Source organism: Cuculus canorus, chromosome 2 (assembly GCF_017976375.1).
Source record: "Cuculus canorus isolate bCucCan1 chromosome 2, bCucCan1.pri, whole genome shotgun sequence".
In the NCBI taxonomy this organism is placed as follows: Eukaryota; Metazoa; Chordata; class Aves; order Cuculiformes; family Cuculidae; genus Cuculus; species Cuculus canorus.
The window spans coordinates 117,491,754-117,509,323 of NC_071402.1; the positions used below are offsets into that span (position 1 = coordinate 117,491,754).

The 17,570-nt window shown below is 39.5% G+C and overlaps 1 protein-coding gene across 3 annotated transcripts in view; it reads right to left on the reverse strand.

The window, feature by feature from the left end:
• The window catches only part of GADL1 (glutamate decarboxylase like 1), a 158,218-nt gene that overhangs the window by 82,089 nt on the left and 58,559 nt on the right, over positions 1 to 17,570 (reverse strand). Inside the window, exon 1 of one of the 3 annotated variants that reach the window (XM_054060220.1) lies at positions 3,703 to 3,821. The exons of the other annotated variants lie outside the window; for them this stretch is intronic. Coding sequence (XP_053916195.1) covers positions 3,703 to 3,709 — 7 coding nt within the window. The 5' untranslated portion in view covers positions 3,710 to 3,821. Of the gene's footprint in view, positions 1 to 3,702; positions 3,822 to 17,570 lie in introns of those variants that run through there. 3 annotated transcript variants of the gene reach the window in all.

Below are 17,570 nucleotides of genomic sequence, written 5' to 3' on the forward strand. Positions count from 1 at the left end.
CAGAGCCTTCAAGCCACTCTAGCTTCCAGGATGTTTTACCATGCTTCACATTACACCTGTTTGAGATGGCAACACAGCAACACCTTACATGAAAAAAATGCTTGCTGACTCATCTCACCTGTCTGCTGGCAGATGCAAACCACATAACACCCCAAACTTAACACATACACGCTGAGCAGCTAGCAATTACAACGTTAAAAAGCAGCATCCTGCATAAATGGTGGCTGATCCTTTTCTCTTGTGGTTTCTGGCTCTGACTCTATTTGTTGTACTTGATGAGCTAGTAACAACTTGCTTGAGACTGTGCTTAATAGACTCAGCCTTTACACCCCACAAGGGAACATCTCACCTATTTTTCCTGCAAATACAAAAGTCTCCAGGCTTTCCCCCTACCAAAACAACCTTGGAAAGCTACCCTAATGCCAAGTGACTGAAGGATATATGCAGTCAAGACCCATTTCTGCACCTATGAATAGGAATCTACAACATGGTCCCCACTCACACAAGGGATTTTGTTCTTTTTTGTGTTATTGGAGGCATAGCCTAAAGAATCCTGTTACCCATCCCTGCATAGTCAGTAAAGCTGCCCTTGCAACTGTGGTTATAATATGAGAGAAATCAGGCTCAATTAGCAACAAGCCAGAGGAGCTTCACAAGCACTTACTTTCAGTCACATTAAGTTAAAAATCAAACACAAGAGTGCTCCCGGTGCATTCTCAGCCACAACAGCCACTGCAAGGATAACGCTATGCACTGGGAAACGCAATCAGGTCTTCACTGCAACTGTGTCCACTTTGCCAGCTGCTCCAGTTGTGCAAAGCAAACACAGTGCTGCTGCCGCAACAGGCAAGTGTCCTTCAGTCTTTTTCTCCCAGATATTTTCCCATGCAACATTGAAAAGATCCATCATAAAATCAGCACTGAAAGGAGAAAGACTGCACATACCAGCCCAGAAAGATCTAGTTTTAAGCGTGGATGCACACTTGCTAGAAAAAAAAACATTCAGGAAAGACCTTACCACCTCAAGAACCTCAGCCTTCTTTCTCCAATGGTGTTGAATAAAGAGCAAAACCTTTCCTCAGATCCCAAATCACCTAAATCCACAAATAATCAGGTTACAGTCAACATCCCCAGCAAAGAATACAGTACAACCCAAGTTCCTTCACTAACCCACTGATGTGAAGGAAAAAAACACAGCAAACCACCAGGGAAATTATCTCAGTTGAAGGGAACACAGGCATCTTGGTCTTAGCAACAACTAGCAGCTTATCTTTGGCGTTGTGGAGTCTCCCTCCCTGGAGATATTCAAAACTTGCCTGGGCATGATACTGACAACCTGCTCTAGGTGAACCTGCTTTAACAGGACTCCAGAGGTCCCTTCCAGACCCTACCACTCTGTGATTCTGTGTTGTCTTGGCAGAGGATCTTAAGACAAGCTGCATCTGATGGGAATCACTTTTGAAGCTGCTGCCACTCATAGAGTACTGTTGCTGCTTCTACTTGTACAGTACAGCCTTAAGCTACTGTGCATGCTAGAACATACCATCTGCATACTAGAGTTGTGACAGAACTTTACAAAGCTCATTCAATTTACATCAAATTAAGAAAAAGGGAATCACTGTCCTTAAATATTAAGTTTCTGGAGTTCTTACATTCCTTCAATTTCAAACACATTATTTTTGTTTGGAGATTTTCCACCAATGGAGCACTAATGACTTAGATCACCCATGAAAGAAAGAGATAGAACTTTCTGAGACAAGGTAGGAGATGCTCATCCTGGAAGTCAAAGCTTGTTTAATGGCTCAACTATGCTTAGGGTAGAACTAAAAGAAACCTGCTGGATCCCAAGCCTTTTTGACTGATTTCATAAGAGATTCCCAATCTGGGATAAGTGAAAAAACTCTTATCAAGAATATTGATCTTCTGGGAGGGGGAGAGTGCCATCTGCAAACACTTTTACTACTTTCTGACTCAGCAACCAGCCTCCACCCACAAAATCAAGGAATTTCTCGTATCTTAACCTTGCAAAAAATGGCATACCTAAAGCCTAAGCGTACCACAATACAATCTCTTCTCATTTTCCAAGCTTCTACAGTCTTATTATTGTATTAGTCATAGGTTCTCCATGTTCCTAACACTCATAAACATACAGTGAGCTTCTATTTTTCATTGCATAATGATGTAAGGCCTCCCTGTCAGCACAGGTAAACAAGTTAACTTAATAACATATTTATAAAACAGTATCAACTTCTCCCTTCCAAAGACATTTTGCTCCTAAGCAAACCAACCTGAAAAAAAGATAAAAATAAAAAATAAAAATAAAAACAAAAATTAAAAACTATAAAATAAAATATAAATCCAAAAATAAAATACCCTACTCTTTTAAAGAATATTTACTTAAACAAAAATACTGTTCTGTATTCCACCTCTGGAAGCATTCAAGACCAGGCTGGATGAGACTTTGAGCAACCTGATCCTAGTGGAAGGTGTCCCTCCCCATGGCCAGGGGTTTGGAACTGGATGATCTTTAAGGTCCCTTCCAACTCAAACCATTCTATGATTCCATGATCCTTAAGGTCCATTCCAACCCAAACCATTATATGATCTTTAAGGTCCATTAGAACCCAAACCATTCTATGATTCCATGATCTCTACTGTCCATTCCAACTCAAACCATTATGTGATTCCATGATCTTTAAGCTCCCTTCCAACCCAAACTATTCTATGATTCTATGATCTTTAAGGTCCGTTCCAACTCAAACCATTCTATGATTCCATGATCTTTACGGTCCATTTCAACCCAAATCATTCTGCGATCCTATGATCTTTAAGGTCCATTCCATCCCAAACCATTATATGATTCTATGATCTTTAAGGTCCATTTCAACCCAAATTATTCCATGATCTTTAAGGGCCATTCCAACCCAAAACCATTCTATGATTCTACAATCTTTAAGATCTATTGCAACCCAAACCATTCTATGATTCTATGACCTTTAAGGTCCATTCCAACCCAAACCATTCTGAGTCTATGATCTTTAGGGTCCATTCCAACCCAAACCATTCTATGATTCCATGATCTTTACGGTCCATTTCAACCCAAATCATTCTATGATCTTTACGGTCAATTTCAATCCAAACCATTCTACGATTTTATGATCTTTAAGGACCATTTCAACCCAAACCATTCTACGATTCTATGATCTTTAAGGACCATTTCAACCCAAACCATTCTACGATCTTTAAAGTCCATTTCAACACAAACCACTCTATGATTCTATGATCTTTAAGGTCCCCTCCAACCCAAATCATACTATGATCTTCAAGGTCCATTTCAACACAAACCACTCTATGATTCTAAGATCTTTAAGGTCCCCTCCAGCCCAAACCATTCTAGGATTCTATGATCTTTAAGCTCTCCTCCAACCCAAACCACTCTAGATTCTACGATCTTTACAACACTAACCGCACACTCTTTACCCTATACCCCCCTCCACCCCCTATGCCCGCCGCCCTGTGGCAGCAGGAGCAGCGGGCAGCCGCCCGCTCTCCCCGGCTCGCAGCCAGCCCCGCTCCCCCGCCCCGCCCCGCCCGGGCAGCCCCGCACGCCGGCACCGGGCACAGCAAAGGCTTCGGAGCCCCGAGCGGCGCCCGGCGGGGCGGGAGGAGAGAGAAAGCGGGTCTGTCCCCCGCAGCGTTTACCCTCCATCTCGCCTCGGCGGTGGGGAGGCGCCTCCCTGGCGTGACCCTGGCGGCTCCGAGCCGTGCTCTACCGCCCGCCCGCTGCCTCCGGGCGCCTATTTAATACCCGGGAGCCGCTGGCCCGCCGCCAGCCGCCGCCTCCGGCAGCGCGGGGACCGCCGGGCAGCGAGAGCCCTGCGGGGGGAGGCTGCCAGCGAGGGGGCATGTTCAGTCGTAGGGTCAGAGAACGGGGAGGGTTGGAAGGGACCTTAAAGAATTTAGAGTCATAGAACGGCTTGGGTTGGAATGGAACTTAAATTTAACATATAATGGTTTGGTTTGGAATGGGCCATAAAGATCATAGAATCATGGAATGGTTTAGATTGGAAGGGACCTTAAAGATCATAGAATCATAGAATGGTTTGAGTTGGAAGGGTACTTAAAGATCACGTATCATAGAATGATTTGGGTTGAAATTGACCTTAAAGATCATAGAATCATGGAGTGGTGTAGATTGGAAGGGACCTTAAAGATCATAGAATCATAGAATGGTTTGGGTTGGAAGGGTCCTTAAAGATCATGGAATCATAGAATGATTTGGTTTGAAATTGACCTTAAAGATCATAGAATCATAGAATGGTTTGAGTTGAAATGGACCTTAAAGATCATGTAATCATAAAATGGTTTGGGTTGGAACAGTCGTTAAAGATCATGGAATCATAGAATGGTTTGGTTTGAAATGGACCTTAAAGATCATAGAATGGTTTGGGTTGAAATGGACCTTAAAGATCATAGAATCATGGAATGGTGTAGATTGGAAGGGACCTTAAAGATCATAGGAACATAGAATGGTTTGGGTTGGAAGGGTCCTTAAAGATCATAGGAACATAGAATGGTTTGGGTTGGAAGGGTCCTTAAAGATCATAGAATCATAGAATGATTTGGTTTGAAATGGACCTTAAAGATCATAGAATCATAAAATGGTTTGGGTTGGAAGAGTCCTTAAAGATAATGGAATCATAGAATGGGTTGGGTTGGAATGGACCTTAAAGATCGTAGGATTATTTAGGTTGAAATGGACCTTAAAGATCATAGAATGGTTTTTGTTGGAAGGGCCCTTAAAGATTATAGGATCATAGAACGGTTTGAGTTGGAATAGACCTTAAAGATCATAGAATCATAGAATGGTTTGGGTTGGAATGAACCTTAAAGACTATCCATTTCCAACCCCCCTGCCATGGGGAAGGACACCTTCCATCATACTAGGCTTCTCAAAGCCCCATCCAACCTGGCCTTGCCATTCCAAGGATGAGGCATCCCCAGCTTCCCTGGGCAACCTGTGCCAGTGCCTCACCACCCTCATCATGAAGAATTTCTTCTTAATGTCTAATATAAATCTTCCCCCTTCCAATTTAAAGCCATTCCTCCTCATCCTATCACTCCAGGCCCTTGTAAAAAGTCTCTCTCCATCTTTCCTGTAGCCCCTTCAGGTACTGGAAGGTTGCCCTAAGGTCTCCCTGGAGCCTTCTCTTCTTGAGGCTGAACAACCCATCTGTCTTAGCCTGTCCTCATAGCAGAGGTGCTCCAGCCCTCTGAGCATCTTTGTGGCCCTTCTCAGACCGATTCCAACAGTTGCTTATCCTTAGGGGTTCATTGCTGTCTCTGCTTGTGACAAGTATCTCAATAGCCTTGACCTAGTGCCATAAAACCCTTGCTGAGCGTGAGGGGCAGCAGCCTGTCCCACACGCTGCTGTTGCTGCCCATAACAGCCTGACCTGGTCCCACCAGCCACAAAGGGCTGTTTTTTAAGTAAAATCTACAAATGACTTGTGGCTGACCTGCTTATTCCAGTTTGTTCCAGGACAGCAGCCCCATTCAATGCAACCCAGACCTTCTTAATTCTCATCCGTTTGTTTCCTTGTAATTCCTACCTCTTTTAAATAAAAATTAAACATGCTTTCTCTTTGACAAAAGGCATTAGTGGTGGTGTTACAGGAGTGTCTGAAAGCATCCAAAAATTAAATACCAAAGACACTAAAACCTTATGTCTTCCATTGAAATTCAGGCCTGATTAAAGTTTAGCAAAGGTTTTTGGAAGCTGGTGAAATATTCAGGCGTGAATTAAGCATTTATTTACACATAGTATTCTTATCATCCTTGTTTGTGGGGAAACGAGTGTAGCCCTTTTCTAGCTTCAACTGCACCCTCTACTAAGTCATTAATAACTTCTACAGCTCGCAGAAGGTAATTTTGTAGCCCAATAGATATCCTACACAGCAAGAGATAAGTATTTGAACCTCATTGTGATAGATAAGATGGTCATCACTAAATTAAAAGTTCATAGTTGCCCGGGGACAAGCGATCATGGCCTGATTCCATTCATCATGGGTGAATGAAGGACAACCCCAGTCAGAACTACGTATTTCTGCTGCTTTAAAAGAGCTAATTTTCACAAACTGAGAAAAACAGTAAGGGGAACTCGCAAGGCAAAAAAACATTTAGTGAGACACTGAAAGAAGGGCTCATTTAAAAACTCTATTAAGTGGGCAAAAGACTATGATTTTGCAGTCAGAAGACGGTAGCTATCCCTTAGGAGCTCAAAGGTGGCACTTAGAAATAAAAGTGGAAAACAGAGTAATTATATAAGTTATAGTTGCTTTAAAGTACAAGTTAGAATATCAAAAATTGATAGCGAAAGTCAATAGGCAGGAGAAAATCTGTGGTTGTAAGAGTTAGACAAATGAGACATTTTAAGTGCGTTAGGAATAAAAGAAAACCCAGTGGTAATACTGGCCCATCAGTAAGTGTAGCTCGTAAGTGGATTTGTGCTGATGTGGAAAATGTAAATATCTTCAATAAGTACTTCTGTGCTACAAAAGAAACAATTAGTTAGATCTCCAAGGGGCTATGAAGAACTGCTCCAGCTTGCTGGTAATTAAGAAAGATAGGCAGAATGACCATTCTCCTAGAACAAACTGAGATAACTTTTACTTCCAGTTCCAGAATAGATACTTGGGCTCTTTCACCTGTTTTAGTAAACTGGAATCTTTGTGAAATTCCGAAGAGGTGCTAGTTCTACCAGTGGTCAAAAAACTGCAGTTGTAATGGCAGGAAAATACAGGCCAACATCAGAACCCCCAAAAATAGTGGGAATCACAGATTCTTTTTTTAAAGTTTTCAAAGAAAGGAGTAGAAATAATTCCATTTTTTTTATGAAGAACAGATCAAATCAAACTTCACTAAATTCTTTCTTTGATGAGATTGCTTGTTTGGTTAAATACGTATTGATGATTTACTTTTAAGCGAGTCTGAAAGAAAACATAGTAGCCTGTGACATCATTAAAGCACGTGCTAAATTGACTAAGATTTACCTAAATGACTGATGACAAAAAGTAGTGACAGTAAGGAACCTTCATTGAACAGGTATGCTTCTCTGAAAGGGGGCCCACTTCTGAATATGATATGAAAAGGAGAGAAACTGTAAAGGTAATAAGGACCAAGAAACCAAGTGAAGTAGACTGAATTGTGTGGCAAACTGGGCTTTGTCAAACAAAATACATTTACTATAACTAAATCCCTGTAACAATTGTGGAGGATTGTAGGTGCTGTGTACTAAGAGGGAGGCGGCACTTGCTGGAGAAGATTTAGGGTTGTAGTCACCAACTCATCATAAATGCTCACTTTGATACTGGTAGCGGAAAGTATTAATCTGCATCAGGGGAATAAGAAGTAAGGGACATCATTTTATCTCAGGATATATCACTGAAGAGATCAGTCTTGTATACTGTGTTTCTGCCCATGTTTTGAAAAAAACGTTGAAAAATTGTAGTGGGGGCAGATTAAGAGCTGAAAATGTGATTTGAGAATTGAAGAAAAATGCTGCTAAGTGAGACTTAAAGAGCTCAATCTGTTTATCGTATCAAAAAGATTGACTTGATTACAGCATATAAGTACTTCTATGGAGAAAAAAATACTGAATTCTAAAGGGCTCTTTAATCTAGAGGAGAATGGCATAACAACAAGTTGTGGCAGAAACTGAAGTCAGATGAATTCAAATGAAGCATACAGATTTTCTTCTCAGGATAACAATACACGACTGGAACAAGCTAACAATGGCACCAACATTTTTTTTATGGCTTTATGTTCCCCAAACAGGACAAGATGTCTTTCTGGAAGACAGGTTTTATCCAAATGTTTTTTACTGTCCTCTGTGCCTATATATGCATGAAATTCAATGACATAGGATAAACAGGAGATCAGACCATATAACTAAATGGTACTTTGTGGGTTTACTTCACTATTTCTTGTTATACTGAGTAAATATAAGAAGGAGTGGCCACTGGTAAGCATCTGCTCAAGATGATATCCTTTGTCAACTGACTGCAATCAGTCTCTACAAAAAAACTGACTCTCCTGAATGTGTAGGATTTTAAATGATCACAGTACGTGAGACGTTCTTTGCAAGCAGAGCATGAAATATCAGAAGAAAATCAACATTAGTCACCTATTTTCATTTGTCAGTGCACTAAGCTGACAAGATTTCAATTAATCTGGATCACAAAGGAGCTCAGAGGAGCTTAAGAGAAAGCTGAAGGAAAACACAGAAGCATGAATCCATTAAAAATACTAGCCATCAAACTTAGGTAACATGATAATTAAACTGCAAGCTTTGAAACATTGGCAGGCAAACCAGACAACTAATTCTATATGCAATATTACACTAGTAAATATACATCAGTTTTAAATATTTATTGGTTTCTTGCCCGGCTTGTGCATAAACGAATCAAGTTACCTCACCTGAAGCTATGATCCCCCATAATGAGCTGTGGTATGCAATGACGACTAAAAGGTTTGACACTGACAAATAATACCTACCTCTCTGAAAGCAGCCACGACCACACCACTGAATTGTGTTGTGCATAAACTATTGAGGACTACATTTAAACATTAATGAACTAACATTCTTCTTAAATTGTTTCATTTAGCAGAATGTGAACCTGCATCTTCTCTCTTCTGTTCACAGAGTTGGTATGGCAACATTCACCTCAATGCCCTTTCTGTTCTCATCGCCTGTCCCCCTTTCCTGAAGTTCACTACAGGAAGACTCAACCTTTTCATCAAGTGAGGAACCTCCTCTAAACTATGTAGAAAACCAATAGCCAAAACCAAATAGTTAAAACAGAACAGTGGAATAACAATACATTAATTCCTTCCTGAAGGAAGAAAGAACAAAGTGGGAGAGGGATTCATTTGGAATTGGCATGAAAACTTTTTTTTTTTTCAGTTCTGCTACCCCAAAATTCAAAACAAGTGTGCTTTCCAAACAAGAAAACAATTTTATCCAGAAGATACTCAAAGATTTCGAAGTGCCTAATTTTGGTGTGCAAACCTTAACACTCTGTGGATGGTTCTGACTTCCAGAACTTTAGAAAAATATGAGGCTCTTTAAATGTTCTTAAATATGGAAGCTTTCAAAATTACCAGATACTTTTGCAAGTCTAACCTAGAAGCTTCATAGAATAGGGTCTTAGTTCTTTGTCTGTTTCACGATAAATTCCCAACTCCAAATGGAGTAAATAAAAGATGCAGGATTCCTGCACTTGTGAAAATCAGATCCCAGGGCATTAATAATGGGAGCGTAGTGTTTACTTCTATTGGTATCAACATCACCTGTGGAACTCAAACATTAGTAGTCAGATGCAGGTAACTGAGACAGGAAAGAAAAAGCATCAAGAGGTTGAAGGGCATTCATTATCTTTTCAATGCCTAGAGGAATAAAGTTGCTGTGCTGCTAGGGGCCAACAAAAGGTGAACAGTGATCATTCTATACGGTAAAGTGAAGAAGTAGTTAGAGTCTCAAGTTGCAGCATCTGATGCCTTCAAAGGAACAATATTACATTAGCTGGCTGGTGAGATACATTGCTCAGAACATCAAACCTCAAAACAACAAAACATCAGTAGGTGAGGCTTGGATTGTAAAGGCATCAGCAGACACCAAAGCTAGCAGAAGGAATACTGAATTCAAGCACCAAAATGTGGCTACAGGACACTATCTGGAGATTATGTTTTGCATATAGAGGTGATCAAATGTCATTCCCTTGAGACACAATAGGCATCTTCAGATGTCCAAAGGTCACATACACTGTGAAGTTTCTAAGTGGAGGAAAGCACAGTGAGCAGTTCACAAGGGGCAAAAACCTCTGTATCCTTAGGAGGAAGGGCAATGAGCTGTCAAATAGCAAAACCCACTGCTGTCCCTGCTGGTAGTGCCAAGGGCAGGATGAGCAGGAGCCAAGATCAGCTTAAAAGAGTCAGAGACATCCAGTTCAGGCCTGTGGCAACCTCATGTTGCTAGCTTTATCCTCACTTGCTGCTCAAACACAAGCTCACTCTATTTGCTGGCAAGTGATTTGTGGTTTCACAGACCCAGATTAGATACTCATGTTATGTATTTACATGTATTAAATCATCTCTGTGTTTTTCTTGAAAAAAAAAATGTAGGAGAATCCAAATAGGAATATTTACAACCCTTGAACGTGCAGCCTTTCCAGTCTGACTTTTGTTGAGTCAAGTCAATAATAACAATTACAGATCTAACTGTTCTTATTACCATGTTTAATAAAATAAGCCTCACAACACACATTATTAAAGAATGGACTACCTAAGGTGCCTGATCTCAAAACTGTAATACTATTTTTTAATAACTGGTGTGTCTTGTATATTCTTCTTTAATCAACGTTGGCAAATAAGGTCATGTCATATCCCTTCTCTAATGCTGACTTTGTTGGGAGGTAAAAGAATTTAAAACCTCATAGGAGGAGCAACATTGCAGCACACTGTTTCACCCATTGTGTATTAAACAAATATTTTCCTGGGATTGATATGTGCTCTAAGAAAGACCCCTGTGATAAAATAATACTCTAACAAGTCTCATTACTCAGCTTTATGAAGTTACTTGCCCCTTCTGTAATTCAAAGGGATTAAATGACTCCTGCAAATTAAAAAAAATAAAATAAAATAGGAAGATCAGCCAATCGGAGCAGGGCTTCTGTTTGCTATTTGGTTCAGGCAGATAAAAGAGGGAGCAGAAAGCAATAAAGAAATCACATTCAATAATTGTAACAAATAAATGAGGGTATTCCCAACCTCAGACTCAAATTTTATCTCTAGATCACATCAATTACAAAGAAGTCCTTACAGGCTTCATTCTTATGGTTCATACCATTACCAAAATCTTGTGATAGCCATATAGTATACTTTTGCCTGTTTCTTTGTATTCTAGACAGAGAAGTCTAAGAAAAAAATGGCTAATAAAAAAAAGCAAGGTGTTTTCATCCTTATTATGTGTCTGTACTTGATGGTTTTTCAATAAACAAAAAGATACTAGAAAGGTATATATCGTTTTTGTTTTTAAATTCAAGAATGTTAACATTCTATTTTAAGCATAGAAAGAGAAAAGGGATTACAGAGGAGCAATAGAGAAAAATTAAGAGAAACAACATATACTGCTCTACTGCGGTCACTGCAGCTAATGTGGGCATGGATGAGCTATCTTCAAACTAATGAGGTTGAATATAGCTAAAGAAGTAGCAAAACCAACACAATGCTCACGGTAACCTGCAGGCTCTTCCTCAAGGCTGTGTATGTGGCACATGGTCCGCACAGAGCTACGCACTGCTGCAGTCAGAGTGCTATCATGCACAGGGCTAAAACAGATGACTATACATGATGGCAGAACAGCCCCAAGGTCAGTCCGTGGTTTATCTTGGAAGATAGAAGATAAAATCCATGTATGAAGATTACAAAAGTTGAAGATGCAGTTAGTAAAAAGACACGGTTTCACTCATCAGTCTGTAACAATTAGACTCTCCCACAAAGACTCTTTTCCAGAATCTCTTATAGGTATTTTCTAATCAGGCTTCACTTGATATTCTTGAGACAATAATCTCTGAAGAGCATGACAGTAAAGGTGATGAGGCAGAGAAGGGGCAAACTCTACACTTTCACATTTTGTAGTTTCAGGAGTCTTAAGAAAACCCTATATAACTGGTTTTCCACATAAAGTAGCTTGCATGTTTGTTCCCCTCAAAAAAAAACTAAAACAAAACCTCTTGTGATTTTCCAAAAGCATAAAAACTAGGAAATTTTGAGCAGACTAAGTATATGCCATCCTGAAATACCTTTGTGGCAAAAGCTGTAATTGTCACATTAGCAAGCCAGAAAATAAAAGCCATGAATACTGTTTCTAGACTCAGAATTTCTACTCTTTGTAATTTGCAGCCACCAGAAGGTAACTTGATCCCAAGAAATGCACCCAAACAGGTCTAGCACTCTATTCAGTTTAGAGCATTGTAGGGTACTGTTTGAAGGCAGATACAGATACTGTAGAGTATAAGTGGAACAAGGCTACACTGTTTTCCAGGTCAGGTTACCATATTAAGTAAGGAGGCCTAATGCATGAGCTTCCTGTCTCTGTAAACTTCCGGAAAAGAATGAAGTTTATATAATTTCAAGGCAGATTTTGTATGAATTCTTTCTTGTTGGAAAACAAGAGTCATGGACCACATAACATTCAGAAGGATGCAGAGCAGCAGGCAAAGTCAGAATCGTAATGAGCAATGTTATTTAGCAAAAAAGGAGCCTGTGGGTTCTGCAAATGATATGACTCCAACAGTCACTTGCATGGCAAATGCAGAATTCTCTGTAGAATATACATCAAGCATAATGAAACCGCATTCAGAGAGAAATAAAACCCACTTGTTTAAGCCATCTTCATATCTCGTGCAACCTTGTACAGTGTCATTGCAATGAATACTGTGTCCTGTATTTGTGCAAAGAGCTGCTATGGCTAAACAAGTCTGAGGTAAAATGAAATCTGCCGTATATATCTTTTTTGTTTTTAAATTCACTGTAATAGCTGATGTCACGGCTGGGGCACAGTGACTAGGCACAGGCAAAAAGCAAACAGATGCCACCAGCCCACACCCAGAATACAGTATTTAGTTAATCATAACATGTTTTAAATAACGTAAATACTGCATGTAGATTGGAGAACCAGTGTCAGTTAGGTGACTTGCCACTTCTCTGTCTTTCAGAAGAAATGCAGCAGGGAAGGACTAACTTCCTTAGGATAGTATTAGCTCTATAAAACCAGAAGATGCTTCTGACCTATGTCAAATCTCTCATGATAGCAGAGGCAGGTGTTAGTAGTTCAATGGCCCTTTTGTCCTTCTGTACACTGTTGGTTGGTTAAAAAGCACAGCTATGCCAAACCTTTTACTGTGATAACTGGAAGTGGTTTTAGTATCTAGCCGCCCCCTGCAAAAGGTAATGACTAGTTGCTTCCAACGGCCACACATTAAACTGCAATTCAAGTCTGTCCTGATGTATCTGGTTTTTTGTACAGCTTTCACAACACTGAACTACGTCATCAGCACAAACAGGCAATGTATGCAACAAGCTGGCACTGCAAATTCAAGCTCAAGACCAAGAAACAAGAGATGATTGGGACTTGGGCACAGTACAGTGCATATCAGTAATGTCTGCAAGTTGGGAGTTTCTTTGCAGTTATTTCTCCAGTAACTGTTTTATAGTGAGGAAACAGGTTAGTTTGTGACAAAGCATCTTTTCTGAGATCAAAGGAGATAAACAAGAAATATAAGCACCTCTCAGGAAAAGAATTATGATAAGCAGCTCACTCCTCTTAGCATCTTCAACTCTTATGTAACTTTTCAAGTCCCTGTTGTTAGGTTAAAGAAAACAGCTTTAATACAGACAACAGAGTGTACAGAAAGGTCAACTCAGTGCCAATATCTTGCTGAAAGTTACCTACTACATTCCTGAGAGAGCAAGGATCTGAACTCCCATCTCCTGCACTCTGTGTAATGCCCTGCACATGGAACACTCTTCAGGTTTTGAGACTAAGAATGAGCCAGTAATTTTAAATTGTTACACAGTAAATAGAAATGCAAGTCCCGGCTCCTGACTAGGAGAAAAGCTTATCCCTGTTTCTGTAACTTCTGATTCTTCTTCTTAAGGGCTAGGAAAAGCCCTTTCCCCAAAGGAGGCACCGGTGTAAAGCATCGGCTGTTTCTGCTGATAGAGCTGAGGCAAGGCTAGGACAGGTCTGCCTGAGGAAATAGTAGAGTTAGTCTGCTTAGTCTTTTGTATTTGACAACAAAGAAGAATACAAACACAAAGTCTTACTCTACAGGTGTATCAGGAAGAAAGGTGCCAAAACAGTCACAAAATACAAGGTCCGCCGTCAGTGCAAGGAAAAGAAATCAAAAGTAACTTCCAACTTCTTGTAGAAAAGATGCTAGAACAATTTTACAAACAAATTGAACTTTAGGGAACATCTGACAAGTATATAAATCTCAAATATATAAATATACATACTGTTAAAAATTAAGTGAAGTGAAAATGCATCATCTTAACATATTCTTTTAGTGCCTACTTACATAAAGCAATACAGAGTCGTATATTACACATCTAAGGATAAAGACGCTGTTAAATTATATACTTCACAAACAACTGTGGTCCATTAAAACCAGTTACATTCCCTCCTGAATCATAACTGTCTTCAACCCTATAATGTCAACTGCAACATAAAATCAAAATATGTAATTTTATATCATCTGCAGTGCATCTTACACATAAGTAACCCATTGCTAAACATTTGTTTAGACAAAGGTTTAATGTCAGTGTAGAAGTTCAGACACAGAAAAACTAACACAATCACTGAAAGAGATTCTCTTACCATTGGTATTTAGAAGTGCTAAATCAGTATCTCGAATCAGCATATTGAGTTTTAAAATATGCTGGGGCTACTTGTATTGATATAGATAGTTCTCCTTAATCATGTAGCTATTTAAATCTTCTTCAAAGGTCAGTCCCTATAGTTCAGAACTTTTCAATAAAATTTCTAACATAAATTGACCCTCTGTAGCAAAATTAGGTATCTCAGGTTACTTCAATTTCTTCAAGATGACCCTTAAAGGCCATTTTCTTTTCATTACAGAATCTGGCCACCAAAAGACACCACTGCTGCTATTTTTAACCCTTCTCTGTAAACACATGATTATGTTCTTTAAGCCTAGTCCCTTGTTACTCATTAAATCTACGCTGGCAGAGTGGCAATAAGGACTTTTGCTTCAGTCTGGATGCATTGGTTTTTTTTCAGAAGTCAAACAAATTCTTGAGTGTTCTCAGGACTTGAACAAAGATAACAATCATGCCATTAGTTTCCAAGCAGAAACCTCTATTGATAGCAAACTGGATTTTTTGCTTACAATTTTAGCCCTGAAAATCTTTTACGCTTTATGCTTCCATTTTCTCAGAAGATAGTTTTAAATCCTGTTGCAGTAACTGAACTTCAAGTATCCCAAAGAGTACTCTCTTTCCTTTTTCTTTTCCAAATAAAGTGAAAATTCTTTTGGAAGAAATTTTAAGTATCCAATCCAGCACAGAATCATTAGAAAAATCTCATGGTTTTAATATTGTTACTCTGAGGCTTTTAGCAGAATTCTAATTCTCACAACAATAAAAGTCAGACAGTAATTAGTTTTATAATAAGGCAAGCTATCAAGAAGAAGAGAGAGCTAATTAGTATTTCTCCCTTACCAATCCAAAAAAAAATCAATTCAATAGAAAGGTTACAGCAAAGTGATAAATAACAGGACCATTCAGGGAATTTCCAGAATCTACTCAACACTAAAGAGAATATGGAAGATTTGATATATTAAGGCATTATAAAACCAATCTTTCCCACCTTTTGGAAACTACACATGAGACTTCCAAAGGTTTGCAACTCAGAGATAAGTTTGTGTGTTTAGAAAGTATCTGGTGATTTATGTGCTGAAATGCCAGTTTCTGCCCCAGGACAACTAATGGACTCTTTCACAGCCCTCTCTTTGCTGTGCCCTGCTCCAGAATGTTACGTAGAACCTCCTGGTGTAAAGAATGGGCCAAAGCTTTCATTTGATTTCTCTATTATGACGCCTGCACATATTCCTTCTCTGTTTTGTTTGAAGGCTAGAAGCATATGGAACTTAGTGGCCTTGAAACCCCACAGGGTAATTTTAAGAGATAATGTCTATAATAAAGGGTCTTAAAGTTAACCTGGTTTGACAGATTCCCACCTGGAGGGGTTTAGTTTATAAAAATGCTTAGGAAAGACTAGGTTCTATCTGATCCTTGCTACTATATATAGTCACAGTGAAAAAGAAGATGGACACATACGGTGCCAATATAGGAAAGCCAAAAAACCCTCCTGTGCTAGTCTCTAATGCCCCCTTCTCCTTCACCCCACAGCAAAGCCTAATAGGAAAACAAACACATAAAGTAAGCTTATTTTCAGATTTTTTTTTTTAAAGATTTGACAAGATCTCTGTAATAGTGGGTGATAGGTCAACATGAGATGGGTCTGAAAATCTGTGTACAGTCAGTTGCATGAGAGTGACTTATTATCACTATGTCCATAACTGATACTAATGAAGAACCTCCTTAGGTGTCTCAGAAGATAGAGGCGAATGAGGAAACTGAATGGATATAGAGGATAAACAGCTGTCCAAATAATGATGCATCTTGCTCAGGCATCGAGGATTAAGCTGGTGACCAGGTTTGGGGCCAAAAATTATTTCAGAGCAGATTGGCAGGGAAGGTTTGGAAGATTTTGGTCTCTGTCAATAGCATGAGGCATTGTTTACTTTGTAAGATCTTCTAGAATTCTTCAGAGGATAAATTCCCCTGATAGTTGAGAGTCTGAACACGATGGTAATGCCCCGGTCTCTTCTCTTTTTCTGTGGTTTGGTATGCTTTTGCAGTTCTGCCTTTTGTATGTGATAACATCCGACTTTGATGCTATTACAAGTTTGGGGGAAGTATTCTGTGGCTCCTGGGATATACACAGAGTAGTATTTCTGTTGACTTATCTATACAAACATTTATCACAGGACTGCCTGCTACTGCAAAGAATTATATTTGATGGCTGAAGTGCTTCTATCAAAATCCCTGTTCCTTCTAGGTGACCATTCCAGTTTATGCATTAGCCCACTTAACAGGCAGCTTCCAGGAAGCATGCTCAAAATCTGCCGTGCCTGGACAGTGAGAAGAAAACTAGACAGTCTCCAGAGCCATCAACACAACATAAGCTCAATACTGCTGTTAAAATAAACAACAAAAGCAGAGATTTCTTAGTCTGACTGCAGCTGCTGCTGCTTCCACTGTCTCCTTTCTCACCCCAGGGAATCAAACTTCTCACTATAGATGTTTTCACAATACATCCTCCCGTCTGGCTGCCTGATATATTTACATTAGACTCAAAACAACACAGCTTTTCCATCCACTTCTTTCTCTAGCTGATTGTAATCCTTGGTCTAAAGATTTTAGTCCTTTCTCTCCTGAAATTTGTCATCTTATTTTAGACATTTTTTAACCTCAAGCAACCTACTGTCATTGCCATGTTCACAATTCCAGAGCCAACGGTGAAGAGCAGTGCTAAGAACAAATAGCATAATTGATGAGTTATCTAGATCCTGCCCAGAACCAGTTTAGGAATTACAAGGAGAAATGCTGTACCCGTGTAAGTCAAGAAAATTAATTACTATTAACTGTAACAGATTCGGATTTTTCAGCCATGGTGACTAAAGTTCCAAGTAAAGCATTTTATACTGAAGCTCCCTCTGTGACTACCACCAGAGTATCTGAATAAATTAGCCAGATATTTGGAGGAAAATATGAAGACAAAAGCAAATACACATTTATACACATGCTCACACACACTCTCTTTCATCCATTCTCCTTCTCCAATCCATCAATATACCTGACCCACTTTCTAAAGCCTTGTTGTTGCAGATGTTGTGGATGCTGTTTCAGCTTATTGGGAAGAT